We start from the raw sequence: 27823 nt of genomic DNA on the forward strand, positions 1-27823 counted from the left end.
AACAGAAGCGAAGGCCACATTTATTCCACTTCTTGAAGGTGCAGGCCTTGGACCTGCCCAGACTCACAGTCCTGGCTGCATGTCCCAGGACCAGCTGCAGCCTCAGAGAGTGAGGGAGAGCCAAAGGGGCCCCAAGACACTGGCACTGGCCTTGGCCACCCATTTTCTCAACTTTAGGCTCAGTCAGACCAAGCATAGAAAGAACAGGAGGCTCTCTATGTTGCCGGAGGCTGGCAGTGGTGACCCTCAGAAATCACAAGGGAGCGGAGAGAGCTGTGTTCAACATGAAACGCTTGAAGAGGAAGGAAGACTGTGATGAGGTCGTTTGACCTACTGCCCTGGGGAAACCCCAGGAGGCCTCCGCTCCTGTTGGCTAGGGAGTGAAGTCCTATAAACCAGAGGGAGTGGGAGGGCGTATGAGAGCTTCTTCTCCCCACGGCCCAGCCATGGGCATGGAGGAGCAGTACCTGAGCCTAGAGAAGATAGAAAGGTCAGCCAGGCAGTTGCTGCCACACTCTTTCCTGTGGGTCCCAACAGAGGTGGCCTGGTGCCCAGTCTCAGCTGTGCTGCTTCCCAGGGAGAAAGGCAGTGGAAGGTAATGCTGGCGACATCCTGGCCAGCAGCCAGGAGGGAGGTAGGCTGATGTGATGGGATGGGATCTTGCCCTGGGTTGGTCTCACGGTGCAGAAGAGCAGTGTTGGAATCATTCTAATGCTTCAGGATGCCTCATGCGCCCCATGGAGCTCAGACATCAGGAGGTGCTGGGACTCTATTTAGCCTACAAGAAAAGGTACAGGCTAGCAGTGCCCACCTGTTGGAGAGGCCTGCAGACCACACTCCAGGGCCCAGCACAATTAGCTTTCAAGAACACTGAGCCATTCAAGTCCTCAGCTCTCCCCTTGTAGCACCCTCACTCCCTGACAAGAACCCACTGGCTCTCACCTCTGACTATATGTTGGAATCACTTGGAAAGCTCATGCAAATCCTAACCACAAGCTGTACCCAGAGTCTCTGGGGCAAGACCCAGGCATCTGTACTTTTAAAAGCTCCCCTGGTGATTCCATTGTGTAGCCAAGGTTTAGGAGGGGAAAGGAGTTTAAATGGATTCATTTGGCTCTTTGGCTACAGCTCTGAATAAGGAAGTGAAAATTCACTAAAATAAAGTTTTGAGCTATCTGCAAATAGATGACATATCACAGCAAGAGCAATTTTTGTTGGCACTAAAATTAGAACTTCCTGACCAAGAGGGCTGTTTTGGAAAATCCTTCCAAGAAGCTGTCAAATATCCTCTTTTTGGGTGTTTAAGAGGATGAGTTCTCTTGCTGGAACAGGACAGGGAGGAGATTCCTCCCTTACCCAAGGACCCTCTGAAACTCTGGGGACAAACCACAAGCTCTGCTCCTGGTTTCCCTACCTCCTGGCCCCAATTCTAGTGTGAGACTGGAGTGGCCTCTGGGGAAGAAGTAACATTTAGTGAGCCCTTCCCTCCACACCCCCCTACCCGCAAGCACCTTGCATATCTCATTTTTTTAAATCCCTATGTCAACACCATGAGGTAGAAATTATTACTCCTGTCTCACAGGGGAGGGAACTGAAGCTCAAAGCTGAACACACCTCCCAGGGTCACGCAGTTGGTAAGAAGCAGGGTCAGGATTGAAATCCTGTAGGAATCTCTGCTGACTCTACCCTGCCATTGGTTCTCAGACAGGAAAATGACAGACACGAGGATGACAGGCAGGAGTGGGAGATGCGTGCACGTGTGTACATGTATATAAACAGGGCCGCTGGCCTTCAGGGCAAGCAAGGACCATCCTTTATCCTGAGGTTATCTCTCTTTGATGGTAAAATGTGTTTTATAAAGTGGGGTTACTAGATGACAGGGCTTTTTTTTTTTTTTACTTCAAATGTGCTTACTTGGTTATGTGAGCAGCTGGTAACTCTGTTGTTCTCGAGTTTTATTTTAGAACTATACTGGTACGTAGCCGGGCGCAGTGGCTCATGTCTGTAATCCCAGCACTTTGGGAGGCCAAGGCAGGCAGATCACCTGAGACCAGGAGTTCGAGACCAGCCTGGCCAAGATGGTGAAACCCTGTCTCTACTAAAAATATAAAAATTAACTGGGTGTGGTGGTGGGCACCTGTAATCCTGGCTACTCAGGAGGCTGAGGCAGGAGAATTGCTTGAACCCAGGAGATGGAGGTTGCAGTGAGCCGACACAGTACCACTGCACTCCAGCCTGTGTGACAGAGTGAGACTCCGTCTCAAAAAAAAACAAGAAAAAAAAAAAAGAAAGAACTTTTACTGGTCTGCAAAATCTCAATCTCAGAGTCGGAGCCCTGTTGCGTTCCCACACCAACCTCTCATGACCCCTCAGCACCCCAAGGAGGGGAGTCGAATCAGGAGATGATCCTGCAGCCCCGGGCTGGCCCATGAGCATTGGCAGGAGGGACGGGAGCCCCACAAGGCCAGAGAAACACCGGCCTTGGGCATCGTATCCAAGGTGTCTGCGCTGTGGCTTCCTGGGGTAGCACATGGGGATGAAAACAGCACCTATCCTGAGGATGGCTGTGATTCAAGGAGGCATCTGGGGCAGCTTGGGCACAGAGTGCATATGGAGTGCAGAGCTGGACACAGGCACAAACCCCATGCCTCCAGGCCCCCATCTCCCTGACAGCATGGAGGCTCACATTTTAAAGGCTCTAAGTGAACCCTACACCTCCTGAGGATGTCAACTCATTTGTGGAAAACGCCTAAGCTTCAACAGGGCTTCTTGGAAAATGGACATGTGTCATCAAACCTGCATGGGCAGGCTTGGGGACTCTTCACCCCCCCAGGCAAGGGTAGCTTGAAGACCCAGCCCTGACCTACACAAGGTGAAAGCTCCTTACCGTTCGATGATGCGGTTGTTGTCCAGGAGGTCAGATGCCAGCAGCTTCATCCCCTCACAGAGCTCTTGCATGCTGCCCAAGGCAGAGGCAGGAGAGGCGGCTGAGGCTGGAAGTTGTCCTGACAAGACCCTTTTCCTGGGAGGCCCACCCTCCTCCGCAGCCCCACCAGAGAAGCCTCTTTATTCTTTTTTGTTTGCTTATTTGAGACGGAGTCTTGCTCCCTTGCCCAGGCTGGAGTGCAGTGGCACAATCTTGGCTCGCTGCAATGTCTGCCTCCTGGATTCAAGCAATTCTTATGCCTCAGCCTCCCAAGTAGCTGAGATTACAGGTGCCTGCCACCACACCCGGCTAAATTTTGTATTTTTACCAGAGATGGGGTTTCACCATGTTTGCCAGGTTGGTCTCAAACTTCTGGCCTCAAATTGATCCGCTCACCTTGGCCTCTCAAAGTGCTGGGATTACAGGCGTGAGCCACCGCGCCCAGCTAGTCTCTTTAATCTTGCCTCCTAGGCTTGGCATGACGCCAAACCCCTCAGGCTCTAACCTCAGCATACTCTGCTCCCTGCAACCCCCTTCCACACAGATACACACCCGCTTTCTCCCCAGCACTTACTGGAGAAGCAGGTCCTTTCGTGTAGGGCTGGGGTAAGGAGCTATGGGAGGTGGCGAGGCCTGAGCCCCCTTTGCTCGGTCCTGAAGGAGCTGGTGAGATAGCTCTTCCAGGAGCTGCAGGGAAGCCATACTTTGGTCAGCAATTAGTAGCCAGCTTATGTGTGGCTGGGTAGGGGGAGTGCTTGAGGAGGGGAAGACATGGGTAACAAGCGCCCCAGCCTGCATCCCCAGAGCACCTAGAATCCTTCTGCCATGCCCACCTTGCTGAGACTTTCCTGGACCCCCTGGGCTTCTGTGTTACAGGCAGCCACAGAACAGCCGACCAGGCGCAGGTGGTTCCTGGTCTCGTGCACCACCCTCAAGAGAACACACAGAGACTTAGAATTAGAGCAGGACTCAGCCCATTCCCCAGGGCTCGCCTAGCTGCCATCGGATCCACACATGGACACAGGTGGGTCCCGGGTATTTGCCTCCCTCGCTGCCTCTGCCCTGCCAGCTGTGCCCTCCACGCTTGCCCGCCCCACTGCAATAATGCAGAAGCACACAGCTGGCTGAGGCTGGGAGGCCCCCTTCAGGGCCGTAGTGTGGAGTACCAACAACATACATGTGGCTGGGGCTGGGTGACGCATGCCACCTATGGTGAGCGTGGCACCAGTCAGGCTGCAGAGAGGCAGAGGATAGCCCACACCAGGGCTCTCAGTGTGGGGAACTGCCCACGCTCTCATTTCCAGTGTGAATTCTCTCCTATCTCTAAGTGGAGGGAAGGAGCAGGAACATTTTCCCCAAGGCCCAGAGCCGTTAAATCAGGGGTTGGTGCTCAGCCCTGGCCACACATTAGAATCACCTGGAGAAGCTGTACTACACTGACATCCAAGCCCTGCTCCAGAGCAATTACACCAGAATGTGTGGTGGGTTGGAGTAGGAGAAGCAGGCATTGGTATTCTGATATGAGGACGGGTGAGTGCCAAGGTCTCAGCCCCATAACAAGGTGAGGTCCTACAGGCCACGTGGTAGCACGTGGGAAATGTCCTCTCTTCTCAGGAGGGGCCAATGTTCACACAGGCAGGGGATGGAGAGTGGGCCTGATCTGAGAAGGTGGAACCCAAAACTCCTGAAGGGGACAGTGTGACAGAAGGTTCTACTTAAGGGCCACTGCCACTGTCCTTATCCCAGGGACACCTAGTGTTCTCCTAAAGGAGACTTCTCAATATAACCAGGTGGAACGGTAGAAAGAATCCAGATTTGATTTGATTTTACCCCTCAAAAGCCCTGAAGAATCTAGATTGTAGAGGCAGGCAGAGCCACATACGAGTCTTGGGTCTGCCACTTACTAGCCATGGGATGTGCAGAGGAGACCTGTTCTCAGAGCCTCAGTTTCCTCACCTAGGAAATAGGGTGATGATATCTACTGTATAGGGCAGGTGTTGTAGGAGTAAATAAGCTGAGCTACAGAAATCTCCCAGCCAACTGCCTGGTCCACCCAGGGACAGAAAACCACTCATCTGCTCACACCCCTTCACTCACTCCTCCCTCTGCCTCAGAGCTCCACAAAGCCCTGGGTCCTCTGAAGCCTAGAAGGGCCAGGCCAGGCCCTGGGCTCCAGGAGCTCAGGAGGGGCTGTTACCTCATCCTCTTGCCGTGTGTGACTAAGGATGCTTGATACTTCTGCACGCACTCCTCCTGGAACACCTGCAGGAGTCTTTTGGCTAAATGACTGAAATTCACCCTAGAACGACAGGGAACCAAGGTGCAGATGAGCTGCCAGAACCACTATGCACAAGCCCACCATCCCTCAGTCTCCGTCAGTCTCCGTCACCACCTCGTCGTAAGTGCCCAAGCCCTGCGTCCACAGCAAGGCTATGTCTCTGGGAAAGGAGGAAGGATGGTCACACACTTGGATTGTGAAGGCTGCAGTGGCCAGCAAAGCCCACATCAACAGGGAGATGTGGGAGACGCACAGGGGATCCTCAGGGAACACACATGTGCTCAAGCTTAGTCCTCAGGAAAGGGAAGGGAAAGTGAGGCAGCCGTGGAAAGAAGGTGTGTGAGTGCGTGTGTGTGTGAGACAAAAAGGGGTCGGGGTGCTTGTAGAACTGGGGGAGTGAGTTCCCAGATAACCATTAAATCAGGGAGGGCCTCCTGGACGTGAGTGTGTCCGGGAAACATGGGAGACAGAGGAGCCGGGGGAGGCAGGGAAGGTTCAGGCAGAGGGCAGAAGCAGGAAGTGGTAAGTGGTGCATCAGTGAGGACAACTAGAGAAAAAAAAAAGCCTGCAAACAGTCTTGTCCATACCAGAAGTAAATCCAGTTACATCAAGATTGCATCTGAGAAGTCTCCCTCCAACTAAGCTATGCATACTCCCTCCCCTGGCCCCAGATAACCTGTTATCCCCAACTCTGCTCAGCTGCAGTCCGGGACAGGGCCCTTCACTGCCTCTCCCCTGGTGTTGAGAATCGTTCTGCCCTGCGGACACCCACCCTCCTGCCCACCCGTCTGCCGGAGGACAGACCACTCACTTATCCAGCTTGTGAATCTGCTCCTCGTTGTAGCCAAGCCCTGGAGGAAACAGACAGAACAGATGTCACCTATTCAATCAGTCAACGAAACAGAGTGCAGCAAAGATCGAGAGACAGTTAAAAGATGAAGACGGCCCAGCCTGTGCTGCTTCACGGGAACTCACCGCCCAGCGGAGTAGGAGGGGCAGAGGAGTGAAGCTAGCACCGGAATAGCTGATTAGGACAAAGCCAGGGCCTCAAGAAGCCATGGGGAAATTGTGTGAGGGCCCCAGGGGAAGGCAGCCTGCAGTGCAGGGCCGGGGTGGGGACGTGGGGGATGCTTCAGATGGGAGTTGGTGGATGAAGTGGGCTTAGAAGGAGGCTCGGTCAACCATAGCCCCTTATCCAGCACCCTCCCAGAGTGACTGATGCCTGCAGCTGGGTGGTCCCATGCCTGAATGTTCATGGGCTCTACCTGCAACGAGCTGGAGAAATCAGGCCACCACCTTCTACCTCCCCGCTCTGCCCAGCCACTTTTGCCAGAAAGGCTGAAGCTTTCATGGCCTTGGCTGCCTCCTGAAGGGCCCTAAGGCTCATGCACTAGGGAGATGCTGCCCCCTCCTGGTCTTCGCAGGAATGGGCCTCCAGGGTGGCGGCAGCCCCAAGATGAAATGATGATGGCAGTTCACTTTGAGGGCCTCCCCATCCCACTCCTGTCATAGCAGAGTCCCCCTCCTGGGCCCTGCACTTGGCCAGCTGAGAGCATGTGTACAGTCCGAGAGACCTGGGACAAACCTCAGCCCTTCCTCCTGTTGGCAGGCGGCACTAGGCGAGTGATTTCACTTCGCTGAGCCTGTCTCCTCATCCATCACAGGTGCCACGTGGGAGTCCCGTGAGGCTCATGCAAGAGAGCCTGAAGACCACCGGGCATTTTAAAAAATGGTATCTTTCAACACGCTGGGTTTTAACAGTTAGGGGTTTATTTTTAATTTTAATAAAGGACTCTTAAAGACCAATAGAAGTAAAACTCCTTTGAGGCTGTAAAATGGGATGGTTAAAAGCAGCTGGACCTAGATTACTTGGGCTACTTAACCCTTCTGTGTCTTGGTTTTGTCATCTATAAAATGGGGAGGGTAACGATGCCTAGAGGTTTTGTTATTGTTGTTGTTGTTTGAGACAGGGTCTCGCTCTTGCCCTGGCTGGAGTGCTGCAGTGGTGTGATCTTAGCTCATTGCAGTCTCGAACTCCCAGCTCCCAGGCTCAGGTGATCCTCCCACCTCAGCCTCCCAAGTAGTTAGGACTACAGGCGCATGCCCACTTCCAGCTAGTTTTGTTTATTTTTTGTAGAGACGGGGTCTTGCTATGTTGCCCAGGCTGGTCTTGAACTCCTGGGCCCAAGTGATCCTCCCGCTTCAGTTTTCCAAAGTGCTGAGATTACAGGCATGAGCCACTGCACCCAGCTCCATGTATGTGTGTGTGTGTATATATATATATATATATATACACACACACACATATACACACACACATATATAAAATTTAGTTTCCCAATAGAGATGTGTTATAAATGTTATATATATGTGAATAATATATATATGAATAATATATATGTGAAATATAAAAAATAAAGCGATGGGAAAGCATCCTGTAGTCCCAGCTAGTCAGGAGCCTGAGGTGGGAGGATGGCTTGAGCCCAGGAGGTTGAGGCGACAGTGAGCAGTGATCATGCCATTGTACTCCTGCCTGGGTGACAAAGGCCCTGTCTCAAATATATATATTAGCATGTAATCAATATAAACAGAATTGCTAAGGAAATAAGTTATGTATTTATGTGTATATATACACGTGGGATTTTGAAGATAACACAAAAAGAATATAAGGTATTTCTTTAGTGATTTTGTTTATATTGATTACACGCTAAAATGACACTGGATATATTGGGTTGAATAACACATTAAAATTAATTTCACTTGTTTCTTTCTACTTTTTAAAAATTGGCTACTAGAAGACTTAGAATTACATACATGTCTGGCATTATATTTCTATTGGACAGTGGTTTTTAGATAATCCCAAGGAGAGAAGAGAATTTGGCAATAAAGCCCAAGACCTTCAGCCTACAGATTAGGAAATGCTTGGGGCCTGGGAGAGGAGGGGGAGGTTTGGTTCCTGGTGTGTTAGTTCCCCAACCTGAAGAGTCAACTGGAGCCTCCGCAGGCTCCCTCCAACCCCCTCACCAGCCCTCCCTGGGTCCCACCCTTGCACTACCCCACAATGGCAGTCACTTTGGACAAGCAGCTTCCCACCCCCGAGCCTGTAAATGGGCTGCCCCTGCCACAGCATCCTTGTGAGGATTAATGGATCAAGCAGCTAAAATGCCTGACCCAGTGACTCAAAATGGGACTTCTCCTGACCCCCCCTTTTCTGGAAAACCTGACTGTCTCAGTGTCCCAAGGACACAAAGGATAGTGACATTCTATACTTTAAAGTACCCTGCCAAGGTGAGAGATCTCTTTCCAGGACCACCTCTCCTACAGCACCCAGGCCCCAGCCCACTGGATCCCCCAACCATGTGATCCAAGTCTCTCATGTGGCAACAGGCAGGCATGTAAAGGTTTCACGTCCCCCACTGGCCTGCAGGCAGCTTGCAGACAGGGGCCTTGCCCCTAGAGCAGCTGCACAGAACCATCCGCTTAGTGGGCCTCCAAGAACCACCAGCTGGAGGTTAGTGGCCACTTAGCTGGAGGTTAGTGGCCACTTAGCTGGAGGTTAGTGGCCACTGGTAGCACCAGTGAAAAGGAAGAAAGAAGAAAGAAGGGAGACAGAGGAGAGAGAAGGGGCATCTGCCCTCCCCGGGCTCACCTGGCCTCATCCTAGACTTCTTGAACTGTTTGTAGATGAAGTTCATCTTGTCCAAACAGCACTGAATCTGCTGGATGCTGTGGGCAGGAGACAGGGACCAGGTGTTGGAAGAATCTAATAGCACAGAGGAAAGAGGGAGGGAGGGGAAGGGTGGCAGTGGAATAGGGGAGGAGCCTCACAGCCACAGTTTTGGGGGATCAGTCTGGGAGTGGAGGTGGCTGTCCCGTCTCTAGGCTTATTTGAGACCCCGTACAGTCAGCCAGCCGTCTCTCGTTCTCATGGCTTATTCTTCCTCTCTCACACACATGCACTCACAGCATGAGTTAAGTAGGAGATAAGAGAGACAGGAAGCCAAGCAGGACGGGCAACAGGAACGTGGCCTTTACTACATGAGAAGTTGTGAGACTAGGCCCTGGGAAGGAGCCTAGGCCCCTGAAACCTAAGAGCGTGTCTGGCAGTGACAGCTGGGGATAGAGGGGAGTTAAATCTCTCTCTGGTCAACTGGAAAAAGCAGAAGAATATAGCTTCTTGGTTTACCCAGTGTGTGGCACACAGCAGAAACTTAACATAAATAATGAATCAATAATCCTTGTTGAAAACAAGAATGAATCAACAGGCCTCAGTCCTGCCCGGAGGCAGAGGAACTGGGGAGATGATCTCCCGAGGACTTTCTTGTTCTGGGGTTGAAGGTCATTATTATTTCTTCCTTCCCCTTTTCAGGCTGGAAACAAACACTTTGTTTGAGAAGTCGGGAGTGTCTGGGAAAAGTTCTTCCTCACCCACAGGCCTATGTAGCTCCACTTCCTCCCTGCAGCACCTCCAAGTGACCCCATCTCTGCTATTTCTGGAGCTTGACTCTGAACAGAGCACAGGCTTGTTCCAGGGCTCTGCCAGCCGAAGGAGCCTGCCCCGCCAGGAACATGCGGGTGGAAGATGAAGTAGCTGGGACAGGCCTCAGATCCGCAGCCTTCATCCAAAAGACAAGGCCTGGGATCCACAGCCTTCATCCAAAAGGACAGGGCTCAGATCTGCAGCCTTCATCCAAATGGATGGGGCCTTGATTCTCAGCCTTCATCCAAAAGGACGAGGCCTCGATCCACAGCCTTCATCCAAAAGACAGGGCCTGGGATCCACAGCCTTCATCCAAAAGACAGGGCCTGGGATCCACAGCCTTCATCCAAAAGACAGGGCCTGGGATCCACAGCCTTCATCCAAAAGGATGGGACCTCGATCCTCAGCCTTCATCCAGAAGGACAGGGCCTCAGATCTGCAGCCTTCATCCAAAAGGATGGGGCCTTGATCCTCAGCCTTCATCCAAAAGGACGGGGCCTCGATCCACAGCCTTCATCCAAAAGACAGGGCCTGGGATCCCCAGCCTTCATCCAAAAGGATGGGACCTCGATCCTCAGCCTTCATCCAAAAGACAGGGCCTGGTATCCTCAGGCTTCATCCAAAAGGACAGGGCCTGGGATCCACAGCCTTCATCCAAAAGGATGGGACCTCGATCCTCAGCCTTCATCCAAAAGGACAGGGCTCAGATCCACAGTCTTCATCCAAAAGACAGGGCCTGGGATCCACAGCCTTCATCCAAAAGGATGGGGCCTCGATCCTCAGCCTTCATCCAAAAGACAGGGCCTGGGATCCTCAGCCTTCATCCAAAAGGACAGGGCCTCAGATCTGCAGCCTTCATCCAAAAGGATGGGGCCTTGATCCTCAGCCTTCATCCAAAAGGACGGGGCCTCGATCCACAGCCTTCATCCAAAAGACAGGGCCTGGGATCCGCAGCCTTCATCCAAAAGGACAGGGCCTCAGATCTGCAGCCTTCATCCAAAAGGACGGGGCCAAATGTGCTCTGAATTGAGAATCGTCTTCTGATATCAGAAAGGCAATTTGGTACCCACACAGTGTATTGTGGAATGGCCCGAGCAGGGCATCAACTCCTAATCAAACACATTCACATCTCCAAAGAACCACAAGAACATTCACCGTAAGTGGGATAAATTCCATAAAGAGCCTCATTTGGTTTAGGTCAGGTTTTATGGCCAAAACAGTTAAGAAAAACTCCTGTGGTGTTCAGAGCTGTTTGAATTTAGAATTGAGGGCATGGGATGATGGATGGGGATAGGCCCAGATTACAGTAGGCACCAGAGAATGGGGAGGAGGTCCGCGCTGGGCACCACCCATCCCCTGGTCAGAAGCGGCAAGGTAGGCAGCGGCTCCACACAGTCAGCTGGGGCCTGGGGGAGGGGGGTATTTTTATGTCTGTTAAAAGGGAGAGTGGTGCCTTAAAGGTTGTAAACCCCTGCCTGGCATAGGCCAAGAACATAGGCTTTGGAGGTGGACAGACCCGACCTGAAGCCACCTCTGTCATTTGTCATTTACTGGCTGTGACTCAGGGTAAGTTAACCTCACTGACTGAGGTTCTATAAAAAGGGCATTATCATAGCATCATTATTGTTTTCAGGATTCAACGAGATGCTGTACGTGAGAGGACCTACCCAAGGGCCTGACACAGAGAAAGGGAACTAAAGTCTTCTTTTATTCAGAATTATAGCACCTGCTAAGATTCCCAAGGCATTCCTCAAATCCAAGATGGGTGCAGGACCCCAGATCCTTTTCTCCTCCTGGCTGGTGTCTGGGGCAGTCGGGGGGTTCTTGTTTATTGCTGGGTCTCCCTATACTCCCCCATGCCCTAGCACCCTTGCCAAGAGAAAGGGGAATGCAAGCTGACGTCTAAAAGGCTAAAGGTTACTGGACCTTTGGAGCTGCCCACTCCCCCACTCCCACCCCACAAAGAAGGAAAATCCCACAGACCTTCTGTCCTCATGTACCTGATCCCGGCTCTTCACCAGCTCCCGGTTCAGGCTGCTCAGGCTCTCCTGGGTCTCCGTGATATTTTGGGAGCATCTGGAGAGGACCTCAGCTAGCTGTGGGGCACAAAGGCAGACCCCCGTGGGGTCTTCAGCCTGGGCACTGATGGGCAGGCTGGCTGGAACACGGGCCCCCAGCTCTGATCCTGCTAAGCCCTTGCCCTCCAGCCTCACTCACAGTCCGCAGCCTGGACCTCAGTTCTGCGGCCGCCTTCAGTTCCTGAATCTCAGGCGTTCCAGCCACGCTGCTGAACCTTGAGGGAAGCAAAGAGAAAGGCCACATTTGGGGGCTTAGGAGCAGCCAAGGTGGGAGGCAGAGAGTTCTGTTGGCACATGCTGGGCATAGCATCTGTGGGACAGCCTTGGTGGCTCTCCGGGTCTCTGGGAAGTTTTGTGTTTGGGACAGAGGCGCCATCCTTACAAGGGCCCTGCTCACCCAAGTTGTGACATTGTTGAGTATTGCAAAGAATAAAGGTTGAGACAGATTGTAACACCTTGAGTCTATGAAAATTCACGGGCCCATGATGCAAGGCTGCTATTAATGATCTCCTTACCAGGAAACTTTGTAACTAAAGAGAAAGAATTAAGTTCCTGTCCAGTAGAAACTGTATTTCTTGATAACCAATAGCTTTCTGATGAGGGAAAAGCTATATTTTGTAGACTACTAGGCAATGATATATCAGAAGTTAGAACATTATCATCTTGCTGCCCAGTGAAATCGTTCTCTGGGGCATAGCCTTACAAGCAATGATGGATGATAATGGGGTGGGCATTTGCACGGTGACAAGGTCACACCACTCTGCTTCTTTCTTCTACAGGGACAATGTAACGGTACAGTAGAGGAATCAGGCCATCACCAGCCAGTGGTATGTCAACATACAATACCCGGCATCATCAATAATGTATTCTAGCAAAAAATGTTCAACTGGAATCCATCTAGCCTTGTGCACTCCCAGTTTAGGCCTGGCACAGTGGTTCATGCCTGTAATCCCAGCACTTTGGGAGGCAGAAGTGGGAGGATTGCTTGATACCAGGAGTTTGAGATCAGCCTGGGAAACACAGTGAGACCCTGTCTCTACAAAAATAATAATACAATACAATACAATACAATACAATACAATACAATACAATACAATACAATACAATACAATACAAAATAAAAGCCAGGCATGGTGGCTCACACCGGTAATACCAGCACTTTGGGAGGCCAAGGTGGGAGAATTGCTTGAGGTCAGGAGTTCAAGACCAGCCTGGCCAACACAGTGAGACCCTGCCTTGAAAAAAAAGAAAAGAAATAAAATAAAATACTAAAAAAATTTTTTTAAACTTCCCAGTTTACAGGAAATGCTGAGAAAGAAGGACAAGACAAACAACTTCAAGGGGAAGCTCTAGATGAGTCCAGAAGGTGGGACAGCAGATGTGATCCCAAAAACAGGTTATAAAACAGCAAATACACTATCATTTCATGTTGGTTAATGTTTACTCATAGTAGAAAAATATCTAGAAGGATGTGTACTCCTAAGGTGTGATAACCTGTCTCTAGATAGTAGGTTATGGGATTTTAATTTTCTTATTTTTGCTTATCTCTGTTTTCTAACTTTCTACCATTAGTATATACATTTTAGTAACAATCATGATTTTTAAAAAGTATGCTGTGTATTTTGGCTTGGGAATGGAGGAGCAGGGAAGGAGAGGGGAGCTGAGCAAAGAGAGAATCAGGAATGAACTGCAGGCTCCTTGAAGACAGGGGTGCCGTCGCTTTGCTCCTCGTACGTCTCGTGCCTAGCAACGTGTTCGGCACACGGTAGTCCGTCAGTGCACGGATGCTGAAGGCGTTACTGAGTGCACAAATGGATTTTAAGGCATGGGAAATTTGACGGCAGAAGAGGGTGAGGCTGGACCCAATACATCTCCACAGGGAGTCAGGAGACATGGGTTCGAGTCCTAGTCCTGGCATTTGCTATCTGCATGACCTTGGGTTAGTCCTTTAGCTCTCCAGGCCTCAGGCTCTTCATCTATAAAACGAGGAGACAAATTTCCTTCCTGCGACACAATAAGATGTTCATAGGGATCAAAAGGGACCTTGGAGATGAAGTCTTGCCTGGAATGTCTTGCCTGGTGGCGGGGCTGGGGGAAGCCCTAGGATTCCCAAAGCCCGTCCTGGCTGCCTGAGCAGTGTCTGTGGATGGCAGCAGCTGCCCAGGAGGGCCAGGGAGATTTGGGACAAAGGCAAGGTTGCTCTACCAAAGGACCTGTCCTGGGGAACCTGAGGCAGGATATGCACACTGGGGGAGAGGTGAGTCACCAGGTTGGGCAAAGGTGGGCCACTTGGCATGAGGTGCTGGGTTCCTCCAGTGTGACATTCAGCTCATGAAAATACCTGGTTCCACTGCGGGTGGAGCTAGTGTCTTCAGCCCTTAGGAGAATCTACAGGTCTGGGGATGTTCAGGCAAGAATGGGCTTGCAACATGTGGCAGCTGGGAGGCCGCAGAGATCATGCAACCCTCTCATTTTGAAAATGAGGACACAGAGGCCCAGGTAGGGGAAGGTGACAATGGGCTGGAGCCACACCCAGACTAAGAGAAGAGGCTGCACCTGGCCCTCTGGCTCCCTGCTCACAACTGTTTTTGCTCACCATCCTCCTCCTTGATGGGAGGCTGAAATAGGCTTCAAAGCAGGCACTTGCCTGACCCCAGCTCTCTAGACACACCACGGAGGCCACCTTGGAGGAGGCTGCAGAGCCAGAACAGGGGAACAGCAGCCAGCGGACACCAGGATGCCAGGACGCCAGACCCAGGCCAGCGTGCCATTCCCCACCATGCCTATCCATCCAGGGCAAGTGGGCAGACAGACACCCAAAAAGCTTTCGCAAACACATCTTTCCAGGTCAAGAATCTACAATGGCTCTCTACTGGTTGTTTTATTGGGGTCCAACCTCTCTCTAGCTGGACTCCTTCAGGGCCTCTATGCCTTCTTTCCTCCCCTCCTCACCTCCACCTCTGTCCGCCTCTGGCTTAGCTCTGGGCTATCTGCCATCATGACTGTGGCTTCAGTAAGCCTCCCCAGCATCCCCTCCTTTCCCCCGAACAGGGCCCTTTTCTTCTCTGTCTCTGCGCAGACCTTCCTGCCTGAGGTATTCTTCTTCTTTCTGGCCTTGAAAGCCTCATCCTTCAGGAAGGCCTCCGTGGTTGCCTCTACCCATCTCAGGTCTCCTCTTACCCAACAATCCCATCAGCCCTCACATGTCCAGGAAGGGCTAGCTGCTCCGGAGGAAGCATGGGCCTCTCTGAATGACAGGATGCCACATCTACCCCTGGAGCCCCCTCTGTGCCCTGGACAGAGCTCTGCTCAAAGGAGATTCACTTGCAGTTCTGCTGACTGAACCCTACTCTCTGTCACCATTTGAGAGGGGCTCAGTCTGGATGGAGACTCCATCCCTGTTATCTGGAGATGCTCCTCTTCCTCCTCTCTGCTCCTCCACCTCCCAGCTGCCCCATCAACTGCGTTGCTGCTGCGAAGCAGGAGGCACGCGGGGCTGCATGAGTCAGCCCACAGCTGGGAAACTCCCTGGAGCTCCCTGAGGACAAGGGCTGGGGGTGGCGGGAGGAGGGGGCCTTCAGGCATATGGGCAGTCTCTGATCTTCTGTTCCCAAAGACTCCCGCCACCAGTGGCATCCCTAGGCTGCAGAGCTCCCACCCTCACCCGTACCATGGCCTCGTGCCTTCCAGGATCTGGGGTGCTGTGCCTACTTCTCAATCGTGCTCTGGCCAATGAAGTCTTCCCACATTCCCCAACTCCAGACCCTTCCACTTGGCTTCCTCCTGCCCGGTCTCTCTCTTTTTCCAACCCATCCCCCCTTATTAGCCCAAGACAAGGGAGTGGAGGGAGTGGGGTTCCAAAGATTGGGGCAGGGAACCCAAGGAAGGCAAGGATAAGTTGAAGACTCAGAGAAAGCAGGAGATGAGGCATGGAGAACGAGACCACCTGGATCTCCATCCTGGTCACATCCAGGAACTGTGCGTGGGTGTGAGTCCTCCCCCTAGAGTTCTGCTGGCACTTGGCATAGGGTGAGCACTCTAAATCATTCAGAGAAGGACTTGGCAGGACACAAGCCCCTTCTTGGGATAGGGAGGCCACCTTGGTACCTGGAGAGTCTGTGCCCCCATGGGCCCCTTCCCCTGCAGGTGAGGGACTGGGTTTTGGGGGAGCCATTGCAGTTATTTGGTGAGGTGGGGATAAGGGATAGGGTGCGGGTGCCCTCTATTCTAGGAGGGCAGGGAAGGCAGTAGCCCTGGGTTGGGGAGAAGAGGTGCATTGTTGGAAGTATCTAGGGTGAGGAGCAGACAAGGCAGGGCTGAGAGGTCCCAGCTGGCCTGAGGCGAACACCCACCTTTCAGTTCCCAGGCTGCTGCTGAGGTAGAGGAGGGATGTCCTTGCCACTTCCAGAGTCCGTCTGCATGTGGCCTGGAGCACCTCCCTGTCCAAGGGGAGACTGAGTCAGAGCTGCCTTGATCGGGGGACTCAGCACCGTGCATGCAGACAGCTTCCCAGGATACTGGCCTCCACCTCCTGCCGGCCTCCCCCTCTGGCCTGCCTCCCCCTCCGGCCTGCCTCCACCTACAGCCCGCCTCCCCCTCCAGCCCGCCTCCCCCTCTTTGCCCACCTCCCTCTCCTGCCCACCCCCTCCTCCTGCTCACCTCCACTTCCTGCCCACCCCCCCACCCATCTCCCCTTCCTGCCCACTCCCCCTCCTGTCCGCCTCCCTCTCCTGCCCGCCTCCCCCTCTGTGCCCAGCCCTCATGATTACTCACATGACCCAGTGCAGCCCCCGAAACATTAGCTCCTGCCCATCCAGCAGGGCCCGTGCCAGCCGCAGGGCCTGGTAGCCGGCGCCCAACACGCCCTGAAACACAGAGATGCACAGGGCCAGGTCCCACACCTCCTACCCTTGGGTCATGCCCCTCCCTGCCACCTGGGGGTTGCCCCTCACCTTGGCAGTGTTGTAATCCGCCTGCAGGTCCACTTTGGGGACGAACTTGGGGACGTCCAGAGCAGCTGCAGACAAAGACCCTGTCTGAGGGGCCTGCCTGTATGGTGCTGGGTCGGCTTATCTTTCATTATTTCCAGCTCACACTCACCCCTCACTGCCAATCTCCCACCTCAGGCTTCACAACTCACCCTGAGCCTCCCACCTTGCCAGCCTTAGCCGCACTTAAAGTTGTGATCCCTCACTGCCACCTTGCGGCCACTTTTGAGAACTACCTCCTCATGTCCAAGAGCTGAAAATGGACTAAATCACCCTCTTGTCCACAGGTTTTGAGGTGAATACCCCTTCCTAGCCTCAGAGAAAGAGGATAAAACTTGCACTGTTCAAGTGAGAAGAAAGGACATTTTTGCTAGAGTTTGGAGAAAGGCCCAAGCTCTGGACCCCTGACCCCCTTCCCTTCTTTCCAGGAGCTCAGACTTGGGCTTCTTCCAACACAAATTGCCTGAGGCTTCCCCACAAATCAGAGATTATGGAAAGTGCATTAAATCCAGATCTCCCTGTTTCCACTGGAGCTCTTTCCACAGCTCTGAGGATGCCAGTAAGCCCCAGGGAGGTCAAGCCACCAGCCCATGTCATGTGGCATCTCAGAGGCGTCTGCAGAATTAGAACCCACATCTGCCTCCTGCTCCCTGTGGCCCCAAAGAAACACCCACAAAGAAAAGTAACCAATGGCCTGGATTGCAAACTCCTGTCTCAGAGGAAAATGTGGGGAGGAGAAAGATCCAGCCCAGGTGGCTCTACTCACGGTCCCTGAAGGCCAGCCCCTTAGGGATGGCTGTGCTGAAGAGGGTCAGGGGGCTGCTTGCCGTCGTGTGGGCGATGTGCTGTGCTGAGACGCTGGGCTCGAGGACACAGAGGTGACCCTCAAAGAGGTACTCCTGGTGCCGGGGGGCCACACTGGTCTGCTTGTGCACGGCCTCCTGGAAAATGGCTATCCTAGACACAGCCGAGGTGGGGAGCAGAGGGCAGGGGGTGTCAGTAGGCAAGGCAGGGGGCTAGGGTGGCCTAAGCCCCAGCTGAGCATTGCCCATAGACAGGGCTCTGTTTTGCAGAGGGAGGGACGGGGGTGGTTTTCTCTGTCATCAAGGATGGAGAGACCAAGGGGAGAGTTCACATCTTATAGTGATGGAGACAGAGTGGGAACAGGTCCCAGGAGTCCTAATACCCAGCCTTTGCCTCTGCACCTCTTCCTGTCACACTGCCATTAAAATTTACCTAGTTTTATAAAATTATCCAGGAATCAAGGGTACTATGAGCAGTACCTTTAGGAAATGTACAGCCAACATGCACCACGCACACACTTCTCAGATGTATAATGCATATTAGCATTAGAAAAGGTACTGACTCTCTGAAGTACATGCAAGGAAACCTGTTTAGCTTTAACTTTGTAGAACTAGTCTTTTCCCAACTACGTTTGGACCTGGAAGCGTTCCTATGTACACACTCCTCAGAACGTACTGTGGGAGATGCTGCTTTGGACATGCGCTGCTGCTTGGGTAGAGAAGGTTCTCACCGCTTCCCTCCCTCGCCCCCACTTACGTGTTGTGGGCATGGATATAGATGTGGTGCAGGACTGCCTGGGACAGGGAGAAGACATGGACGACAACTCGCTGCAGGATGTCACTGGTCTCCGCAAAGAACTGGTCGAAGCCCCAGCACTTGGCCTGCTCCACCTCCAGGATGTTGGCCAGGATGGGCACCAGCTGGCTCTGCAGCCCCCTGCCCTCCCAGGACATGGAGACTGTCAGGGGCGGGGGCCCAGACCTATCCTCCTTAAGCAGGCAATAGGAGCGTTCTAAGAGAATGTCCTGAAGAGCTAGGACCAAGATGGTGGGGCAGGGTGGGTTGGGGAGGAAGAGCTGGAAGAACTCGTTCCAGCAACCAGATGGGAAAGTGGTGTGCCCAAGCCTGCAGCATGCCCGGAACCTGCTGGAACAGGCCTCAGAAGTCTTGACTTAGCAGAGAGAAGTGACACCCAGCTCAGACTCCAGCATCAGCCCCCAGCAGGGTCACACTCACAGTGACAGCTGGCAGGTGATGGGGAGGGTGTAGCTCCACTCCAGGGGCCCGTTCTCCCGCCTCTGGGCACCTGCAATGGCCCCAGCCGGCTTCTCCGTGGTGATCCGGTACCTGCGGGGAGGAAGGCCAGGTCAGCAGGATCCCCAGCTATCACATTGCCGGGCAACGACACACTCAGCACAAAGGGCTAGGAGCACAGGTTCAAGTCACCCAGCTACCCCAAAGTGCCTGACAGATGGAGTGTGAGAAACCTGGCTCTCAGCTGTGAGAGCGCCTTGACTCAGCACTCCTCCTGGAGCCCTTTGCTTCAGGTAGAGACACCTTTGCCCTGTCCACTGCCTCTCCCCCCTGCTACACTTCCCTCAGCCTGGCCAGCCTCCTCCACACCTTTGCCCATGCTATGCATGGCCCCAGTATCCTCTCCTCTTTCTTTCCCTTCAGAGTCCAGCCTTCCCTGACAACCCCCGTCCATGCTGGTCTTCTGCCCCTTTTGCGGGCCTGATATAGGTTCCACACAGCTGGACCCCGGGGCTGAGGCGGGTGCAGCAACCTTCCCACTAAGCCAGCTGACATCTCCTCTGCTCTGGGCTGTGCACCCAGAGGGAGCCGCTACTGTCTCCAGCCACTTGCTACTTCCCTGTCCGATGGCACAAAACCATGGAAAGACCTTGGACCTGGGAACAGGAAGCTGCCACCTTTGCCCCTGGTGAGCTCTTCCACCTTAGGCAAGTCACTCTTTGAGCTTCGGTTGAGACGAGGAGAGCAGTAAGGGAGCAGAGGGCTAGAATGAAGCACTGAACTAACATAGGGCATATTCACAGACTCCCATCAGCCCTGGGCAGAGCTCAGCTGCTTGTTTGATCCCATTAACAAAAAGAGATCTACAAAGAGCCTGGGTTGCGGGGTGGACCAGAGGAGGGCCATGGAGTGTGAGGGGACCAGAAGACACAGCAAGGACCGGTGGGGGAAGGGCCAGGGGACTGCCAGTCCGCCCCATTCCCTGCCCTGTGCTCCACCATACATGATCTCCTTGTTCCGCCGTGGCCCACCAAAGGGGATGAAGGGCAGGCTGCCAGTGGCTGCATGGTACAAGGTCACTCCAATGCTCCAGAGATCCACAGTCACCCCGAACGCTTTTTGCTGGGGCTTTCGAAGCACCGCCCGCTCATACATGTCAGGATGCTGCGGGAGAGAACCAGAACGAGGCCATGGAGCAGGAGGGCTGGCAAGGGCCTGAGACCTGTCAGACCCCCTTTCACCACCTGCAGGTGAAAACAGAACTGTTCAAATCCTTCTCCTTTGTCATCTTAAAAATGGGTGTCAGCCTCACCTTTTCCATCTCAGAGAACAGAATGCATTCTTCTGGTTGGGGTACAGGGGAGAGACATAACTCCTGTGGAAGAAGGAGGTGGGCCACACCCCCTCATGGGGGCTCTGGGGGGCTCACAAGGCAAGGGGAGCCCTCAGCATAGGGCAGCGGGTCTCCAGCAGCTCACCCACCAGGTACTCCTCAGTCCCATAGACCGAGACGAACTTCTCATCATCATCCAGCTCCCGGGCAGCCCCGAAGTCTGTCAGCTTGTAAATGCTCTGCCCCTCCTCCCCTACGAGGCGCATGATGTTCCCGGGCTTGATGTCGCGATGCACAATGCCGTTCTCCCGCAGGTGGTTCATGCCGGCCACTGGGGACAGATGGGGAGGCCACTAGCTGGCTCTGGCCGGGGACAGTCTAGTGTCTGAGGCTCATCTTGGTGGGAAGGCTGTCCTTGCGTCCAGAGAGACAGGAGTTCCCGTGGGCTGACAGAGCCATGGGACAGGCAGAAGGGCAGAGACGCGCATGGGGCTTAGGAGGGCATCTCAAGGACACTAGGGTATGGAGGTGCCATCTGGATTCTCTAGGAAACCAAGATGGGTGGTGGCTCTGTCTCCTCAAGCGCAGCACCCCTCTTTGTATTACTTCTTTTGATTAGGTGTTCAATTGTGGTAAAATATGCATAACGAAATTTCCCATTTTAACCAATTTTAAGTGTACACTTCATTGGCACTAAGCACACCCACGCTGCTGTGCCACCATCACACCATCCATCTTAGAATTTTTCTTATTCTCCAATTTTTTTTTTTTTTTTTTTTTTTTTTTTGGAGACAGAGTCTCACTCTGACACTTAGGCTGGAGTACAGTGGTGCAATCTCAGCTCACTGCAATCTCTGCCTCCCAGGTTCAATCGATTCTCATGCCTCAGCCTCCCAAGTAGCTGGAACTACAGGCATGCACCACCACACCCAGCTAATTTTTGTATTTTTTTTAGTAGAGACAGGGTTTCACCGTGTTGGCCAGACTGGTCTCAAACCCCCAACCTCAAATGATCCGCCCACTTGGGCCTCCCAAAGTGCTGGGATTACAGGCATCAGCCACTGCACCCGGCCTCATTCTTCAAACTTGAAACCGTACTCATTAAACAACTCCTCATTCTCCTCTGCCCCCAGCCCCTGGAAACCACCATGGTATTTTCTGTTTCTATGAATGTATGAGTGGAATCATACAGGATTTGTCCTTCTGTGTCTGGCTTTTTTCACTTCACATAATGTCATCAAGGTCCATCCATGTTGTAGCAGGTGTCAGAATTTCTTTCCTTTTAAGACTGAATAATATTCTATTTTAGGTACCTCCCACATTTTGTTTTCACAGTTAGGATGTTTCCACCTTTTGGCTATTGTAAATAGTGCTGCTGTGAACATTGGTGTACAATCTTTTTTAGGTTTAATTTTTAAGTTGGAATTTTAAATGGAATGATTAGCAGGAGTCAGACACCTGAGTCCTGTCAGCATCTGTCCCAGGCCTGCTGCTGGTCTGAGGGTGGAGGCAGGGACAGGGAGGGGCTCACCCACACAGCGCAGCACCACCAGGAACTCATCCTCAGGCAGCCCAAAGGCATTCTCAGGGCTCTCCAGCACACTCAGCAGGCTCCCACTGGAGCAGTACTCCATCACCAGTACCTTCTGCCGGCTTCCGCCCTATGGGTGGGACAGAGAGGGGCTCATGAGGACGGCACTTCTCCTCCCCCCCAACCAGGAAGAAGTGGCTCAGCCTGGAGCCCAGAGCCCCCATTCTCCAGGTCCCAGCTTCTGGCCTGGCCTTCCCTCCTTGGCCTCACACTGATCCCACACACTGGAATCCAAAGTCACTTATTCCAGGAAGCCCTCTGCTTAGGTACTGATTCTGTCCATCGTTCCTTTCCAGTGCACCGCCCCCACCCCCTTGCCCCCTTTGCTCCCTTCTGCAATTTGCCTGCTGTCTCTGACCTGCTGATGAGCATGGGACCAAATCTCTGTTATCATGTGGCCTGATTCTCCCCAGACCATAAGGGTCAAGGACAAGACCATTCTCTGACCAAGCACCGGCCCTACCGTCTCCTCCACCGCAAAGAGCTTGATGATGTTCTGGTGGTTCAGCTTCCGCAGGACCTCAAACTCCCTCACCTGCACCTCGCGGGGCCGCAGGTAGCTGGTAGTGTTGAAGACCTTCACAGCAACCAGCTCTCCGGATTTCTGCCATTGGGGAGGGAGCAGTGGGAGACAGCATGGGATTAGCACATGTCCCACTCCCGCAGGGGAGCAGCCACCCTCTCCTGGGCCTCCATTCAGCCTCTCCGGCCAGCCCAACCCCAGAGATTAGCCTGGTTGGATGGGGGCTCCCATCCGCACCGCCTTTCCCTCTCAAGGGGTAGAGAGTCCAGCACTGGGAGGTGACAAGATCCTGACACTCTGATCTCCTGCAGGGGATGGCTTGTTGTCATTATTACAATTGCTATTGACAATCATCACAGGGCAGCTAACACTCCCTGGGGTTAGCAGCAGGGAAGGGATTGGAACCTGGTCTGTATGGCTCCAATTCTTTTTTTTTTTTTTTTTTTTTTTTGAGACGGAGTCTCGCTCTGTCACCCAGGCTGGAGTGCAGTGTCAAGATCTCAGCTCACTGCAACCTCTGCCTCCCAGGTTCAAGCGATTCTCTGCCTCAGCCTCCTGAGTAGCTGGGATTACAGGTGCACGCCACCATGCCCAGCTAATTTTTGTATTTTTAGTAGAGACAGGGTTTCACCATCTTGACCAGGATGGTCTCGATCTCCTGACCTCGTGATCTGCCCACCTCGGCCTCCCAAAGTGCTGGGATTACAGGCATAAGCCACTGTGCCCGGCCGGCTACCACTCTTGAATAAGACAGAGTGGATATCATCTCATACATTCTCGCAGGATAAATCCAAACAAGGCCTAATTCCCCACTCTGCTATTCCTAGATCCCATTTGCTGTTACCTTCCTCGGATGTTTGCCTTGTTACTTCACAGTTCTCTTGCTCCAACTCGTGCCCGACAGAGGCATCCTCTCAAGGAGCCGTTTTCAGCTCCCTATGCCTCTGCTCAAACCCACAGTATGAGTGTGCTACACAACATCCAGAGGTCCCTGTCCCACCACCCTCAATGCCCACTGGGGGCTGACTGGGCAAGCTTCTGAGGCATGAGGGGACCAAGGCTGGGCTGGACAGGGCCTGGCCAGGGTTGCTTCCTACCTTGTTGCGGGCCTTGTACACACTGGCAGTGGCCCCCTGCCCCAGCAGGTCATCTGTGTGCCACAGGTAATTGGCTGTGCTCTGCATCTCCTGCCCTGAGCTGGCTGGTCACCTTCTGCCTAGAGAAAGAGCATGCTGGGGGCCCAGGATTCCATTCCTGGCACAGGGTGGCCGCTGGTGGCCTGACCTGTAACTGTGCCCCAAGGCTACCCTAAGAAGGGCTCCATGTGGCCATTCCACAAGCAAGGGAGCGGGGGAAGTGTGAAGCACAGAAAGGTTAAGTAACTTCCCCAAAAGGACGCACAGCACAACAAGAGGGCCCCCACTGAGCCCTCAGCCCACAGCCGGCACCTGTTCCACCTGCTGCCTGTCCTGGCTCCCCAAGTTCCCTTGAAGCCCCTCCTGAGGCAGGTCATTCTGCAGAGACAAACCTCTTGTCTCTACCACCTCTCCCCAGCACTGAAGATTCTGGGGTTTTGGCATCCAGGCTTGAGATTGTCCCAGGAAGCAGAAACAGTATAGGAGGAAGGGCCCAGGGTCAGGGAGCATCTCCCACACCACCACAAATCTCCAGGATTGCAACATGAGTCCAGAGCCACTCCCCCAGCCCCCACTGGCCTGCCTGCCAGGCCCACCACTTCCTGCTGCTGTGAGCTGACAGCCGGGCCAGTACTGCTCCAAGAGAGATGGGGCTGCTTCAGAGTGTGTGTGTGTGTGTGAGTGTGTGTGTGTGTGTGTATGTGTGTAGGGCGTTGGGGAGAAGGGTGTGGGTGTGTGTGTGAGAGCAGGGTATAGGGGAGGCAAAATTCATCATTCAGCCATTGGGAGAATCTGAAACCCCCTACAACTCTGTTTCCCATCTTTGTCCTCATCTTTTCCCCAAAGCCTAGTTCTCCTAAAGCAATTAGTACCAGAAAGTGTATCCTCAGAAGTTAAACTCAATTTCTCTTTGAAAAATAAGGCCAGTGCTGGCCTTTTTGGGATACCTGGGGACAGAAGCATTAGAAGGGCCACCATCCTTTAAATACTTTCTTTTTCCTTTTTCTTTTTTTTATTTTGACATAAGGTCTCACTCTGTCATCCAGGCTGGGGTGCAGTGGTACAATCATGACTCACTGCCACCTCCACCCCCTGGGCTCAAGCAATCCTCCCAACTCAGCCTCCTGAGGAGCTTAGGACCATAGGTGTGCACCACCACACCTGGCTGTCTTTTGTATTTTTAGTAGAGATGGGTTTTTGCCATGTTGCCCAGGCTGGTCTTGAACTCCTGAGCTCAAGCAATCCGGCCACATGGGCTTCCCCCAAAAATTGCTGGGATTACAGGTGTGAGCCACCATGCCTGGCCACTTAAATACTTTTAAATAACGCTAGACTAGAAAAGGCATCTTCGTGTTCTAACATCTTACAGGTTCTCAAACTGAGGGTTGCCATGCCTGGAATCCTATGTTCCTTCGCTCTGAACTTTTTCTCTGTGTAATCTTTTTTAAAAATGCAAATCCTTGATAATGTCATTTCATTGAGCCAGAGGCCCCTTGAAGAGATCGGTGGTCAACTCCTAGTTTCAGATCAGGTAGGAGCGGACATTACACAGAAGCAACTGAGGTACTGAGAGGCTTCCTGAAGACAACACAGTAGCTCAGCATGAATGAGTGGGTCTGGTTTTCCCCGCTGAGGCTGGAGCCAGCCAGCAGGTCTGGGGGCTGGGGCTGGGGTTGGAGCACAGCAGGCTGAAATCAAGGCCAAGGGCTCTGATACTGGGCAAGGAACAGCTTAAGACTCTGGGATAATAGGCAGTGAGGTGCAAAGCGCAGAGCCCCAGACAGGCGGTGTGCCCCTGGATTCTGTGCCCGCGAGCTCTGGTTGTGGCACATCTGGCTTAACTCTGCACGCTCTGCAGATCCTCCCCCCACCACCCCAAGCACCTGGTGCAAAGAAGGGCTCAGTGGCCCTCAGCCAGTGGTTGGATGAATGAGCAGTGGACAGTGAAGCATGTGAGACGCCACCCACCCACCTCTCCCCTCCCCTCCCTCCTCAGGGCTCTGCTGTGGCCAAGTGCACTTACCCCACACTCTGAGCTGCCCTGAGTCAGGCAAAGGCTCTTCCTGGCGAGCGTATGTTATGCTTTCTGTCTGTGGCACGTCCAGGAGCTGAGCTACACCGGAAAGAGGAGGGCGGATGAGAGGCGCCCCTCAGTGCAGTTGCTTCTCAGCCTCCATCAAAGGCCGCCGGCCCTAGCCCTTTAACCCTTTCCTGTTTGTCACCTTCCCCCACAGGGCTGGGCTGGGGGTTTCCAGCTCTATTCCCAAACTGTTCAGGGAGCCTTTCCCAGCGTCTCCTACTCCTGAGACTCCGGCCAGGGAGAAAGACCCCGGGAAAGGTGAGGGCAGGCGCTGGGTGCTGATCGCTGGCTTTGGGTGTTGGTAAGCAGAGCCCAGGGAGGGCTTGTGGTTGGCCCGTGGTGGCTCACCTCCATGCCACACACAACGCTGTATGTGAGAGCACCGCCGCCAACAAGCCCACACCCCTGCACCCGGCTGAGCTGCCCTGCAGCTGCCCCTTGTCTGGCCCCTGATTCCACCCCCACCCCCCTCCACACGCTGCACACTCACCCCATCTCCACTGCAGGGGATGCAGGCTTGTGGGACTGGGTGACACCCCCAGAGCTTTCAGGGCTCACTGTCATTCATGAGCAGTGTTCTTAGCCTCCTGGTAGCCAAGGGCCCCTAGGACCCACAGGCAGGGCCAGTTGCAATGTCTGTGCCACCCCAGGAGCTGGGACTAGTGGGTTTCTTCCCTGCCTCCTTGTGGCAGTGGGACACCAAGCTCAGCACTGAGTCCTGGCTCTCAGCTCTCTCGCACTTCCTGATTTCCGTCTCTCGCTCTCTCTTTCTCTCTTAAAGAGACAGAGGCAACTCGGTGCAGCCACCAGCTCAGCAGAAAAGAGAAAGAGGATGCTCTGAGTTCCCAAGGGTAGGCAATAGGACCAGAGTGTGAGCCACAGAGAAGCCAGGAACTGGGGCCCTTCTGGTAATCTTGATGGGCAGCTGGGTGCTGTTTTGGCATCTCCCACAGTTCACTGGAGCAGGGAAGTTCAGGGCTCTTCCCAGAGTCAACAGAGCAGGTTGGGCAAGTTAACTAAGTGGAAAGCTGCCTGGGAAGTCCACGCTCCCACACCCAGGAACCCCAAGGAAGTGTGGGAGCTATGCCGATCCAGTCCTAGAAGTTGGATCTGAGTCACCTTCCCAGGAGGCCTGCAGAGGTCCGAGAGCAAGCGCGGGGACCCAGCTGATGCCTTCCAGTGTGACCTGAGCACACAGCATGCAGCCCCTCCCAGCCAGCTCACTCACCCGCAGAGTAACAGCTACTCTGTGGGTTGATTGGATGACATGGATATATTTGGAATTGTTTGGGAGCTTGGAAAGCATTTTACAGAAAGGCATTGAAGGCATGGAGGCCCACACACTTCAGTAATTTACCCATGCTCTTCAGAGACTGCTGGGGCTGGCACCCAGGTGCCAACTTCCCAGCCAGAACTCGATGCCCCGCATCAAATGTCCTAGGAGGCTGGAGGGGTCTGTGCTGCTCTGGTCAGCTCTGAGATGGCAGTTGGATGTGAAATGGTTAAAACCAGGAAATTCCATGTTTCTATAGAATGTTGGAGGGACTTTCCCATGGCCACACCTGGTGGTTTCCTCCGCCAGCCCCACCCCTCCCACAGTGACACTAGAACAGGAGCAGAGCTGAGAACTGCCTAGTGCTCAGATAAAGAGAACTCCCCATAACACCTCCAGCTGGAGGAGTTGCTGCAGCTTCTCACCTCAGGACCAGGAGGAATGTGCCTGAGTGCCTGAGATCCTCATGTTCCACCCAGTCTTCCCAGCTTGCTTTTTTTTTTTTTTTTTTTTTTTGAGATGGAGTCTCACTCTGTCACCCAGGCTGGAGTGCAGTGGCATGATGTCAGCTCACTGCAACCTCCACCTCCTGGGTTCAAGTGATTCTTCTGCCTCGGCCTCCCAAGTATCTGGGACTACAGGCATGCACCACCATGCCCGGCTAACTTTTTGTATTTTTAGTAGAGATGGGGTTTCACTGTGTGGTTGGTGAGGTGGATTGAACAGGTTGGTCTCGATCTCCCAACCTCCTGATCCACCTGCCTCAGCCTCCCAAAGTGCCGGGATTACAGGCGTGAGCCAGTGGCTAATTTTTTATATTTTTAGTAGAGATGGGGTTTCACTGTGTGGTTGGTGAGGTGGATTGAGCAGGTTGGTCTCGATCTCCCAACCTCCTGATCCACCTGCCTCAGTCTCCCAAAGTGCTGGGATTACAGGCGTGAGCCACTGCACCCAGCCTAGTCTTCCCAGGTTTCTGCCTGCCTGGCACATGGGAGAACTGCACATCCTAGTTACTTTGTGATAGGGGGAGCATGTGAGTTCCCCACCAAAGCATTTATTTCCTGATGCAAGACCCTCCC

General features: G+C 53.4%; 1 protein-coding gene across 4 annotated transcripts; it reads right to left on the reverse strand.

Annotated features, from left to right (window-relative positions):
* On the reverse strand, positions 1 to 27823 carry IKBKE (inhibitor of nuclear factor kappa B kinase subunit epsilon). 4 transcript variants are annotated; one of them, XM_003822924.5, is made up of 22 exons: positions 25962 to 27631; positions 25415 to 25504; positions 23353 to 23471; positions 22196 to 22336; positions 21673 to 21802; positions 20291 to 20472; positions 19812 to 19972; positions 18791 to 18901; positions 18311 to 18490; positions 17517 to 17707; positions 16715 to 16779; positions 16536 to 16627; positions 16115 to 16201; positions 11902 to 11977; positions 11668 to 11780; positions 8854 to 8930; positions 6016 to 6055; positions 5124 to 5225; positions 3760 to 3856; positions 3501 to 3613; positions 2888 to 2959; positions 1 to 778 (listed from the first exon to the last, which is right to left on the reverse strand). In XM_003822924.5, the coding sequence occupies exons 3-22, from the start codon at positions 23437 to 23439 to the stop codon at positions 745 to 747; spliced, it is 2151 nt and encodes a 716-aa protein (XP_003822972.3). In that variant the 5' UTR covers positions 23440 to 23471; positions 25415 to 25504; positions 25962 to 27631; the 3' UTR covers positions 1 to 744. The 4 variants fall into 4 exon arrangements, with proteins under 4 accessions (XP_003822972.3, XP_008974775.3, XP_063453466.1 ...); XM_008976527.5 differs by having other exon boundaries at positions 23353 to 23467; positions 25962 to 26475; XM_063597396.1 differs by lacking the exon at positions 2888 to 2959 and having other exon boundaries at positions 25962 to 27821.

The sequence above is a fragment of the Pan paniscus genome, chromosome 1 (assembly GCF_029289425.2).
Source record: "Pan paniscus chromosome 1, NHGRI_mPanPan1-v2.0_pri, whole genome shotgun sequence".
NCBI classification, from domain to species: domain Eukaryota; kingdom Metazoa; phylum Chordata; class Mammalia; order Primates; family Hominidae; genus Pan; species Pan paniscus.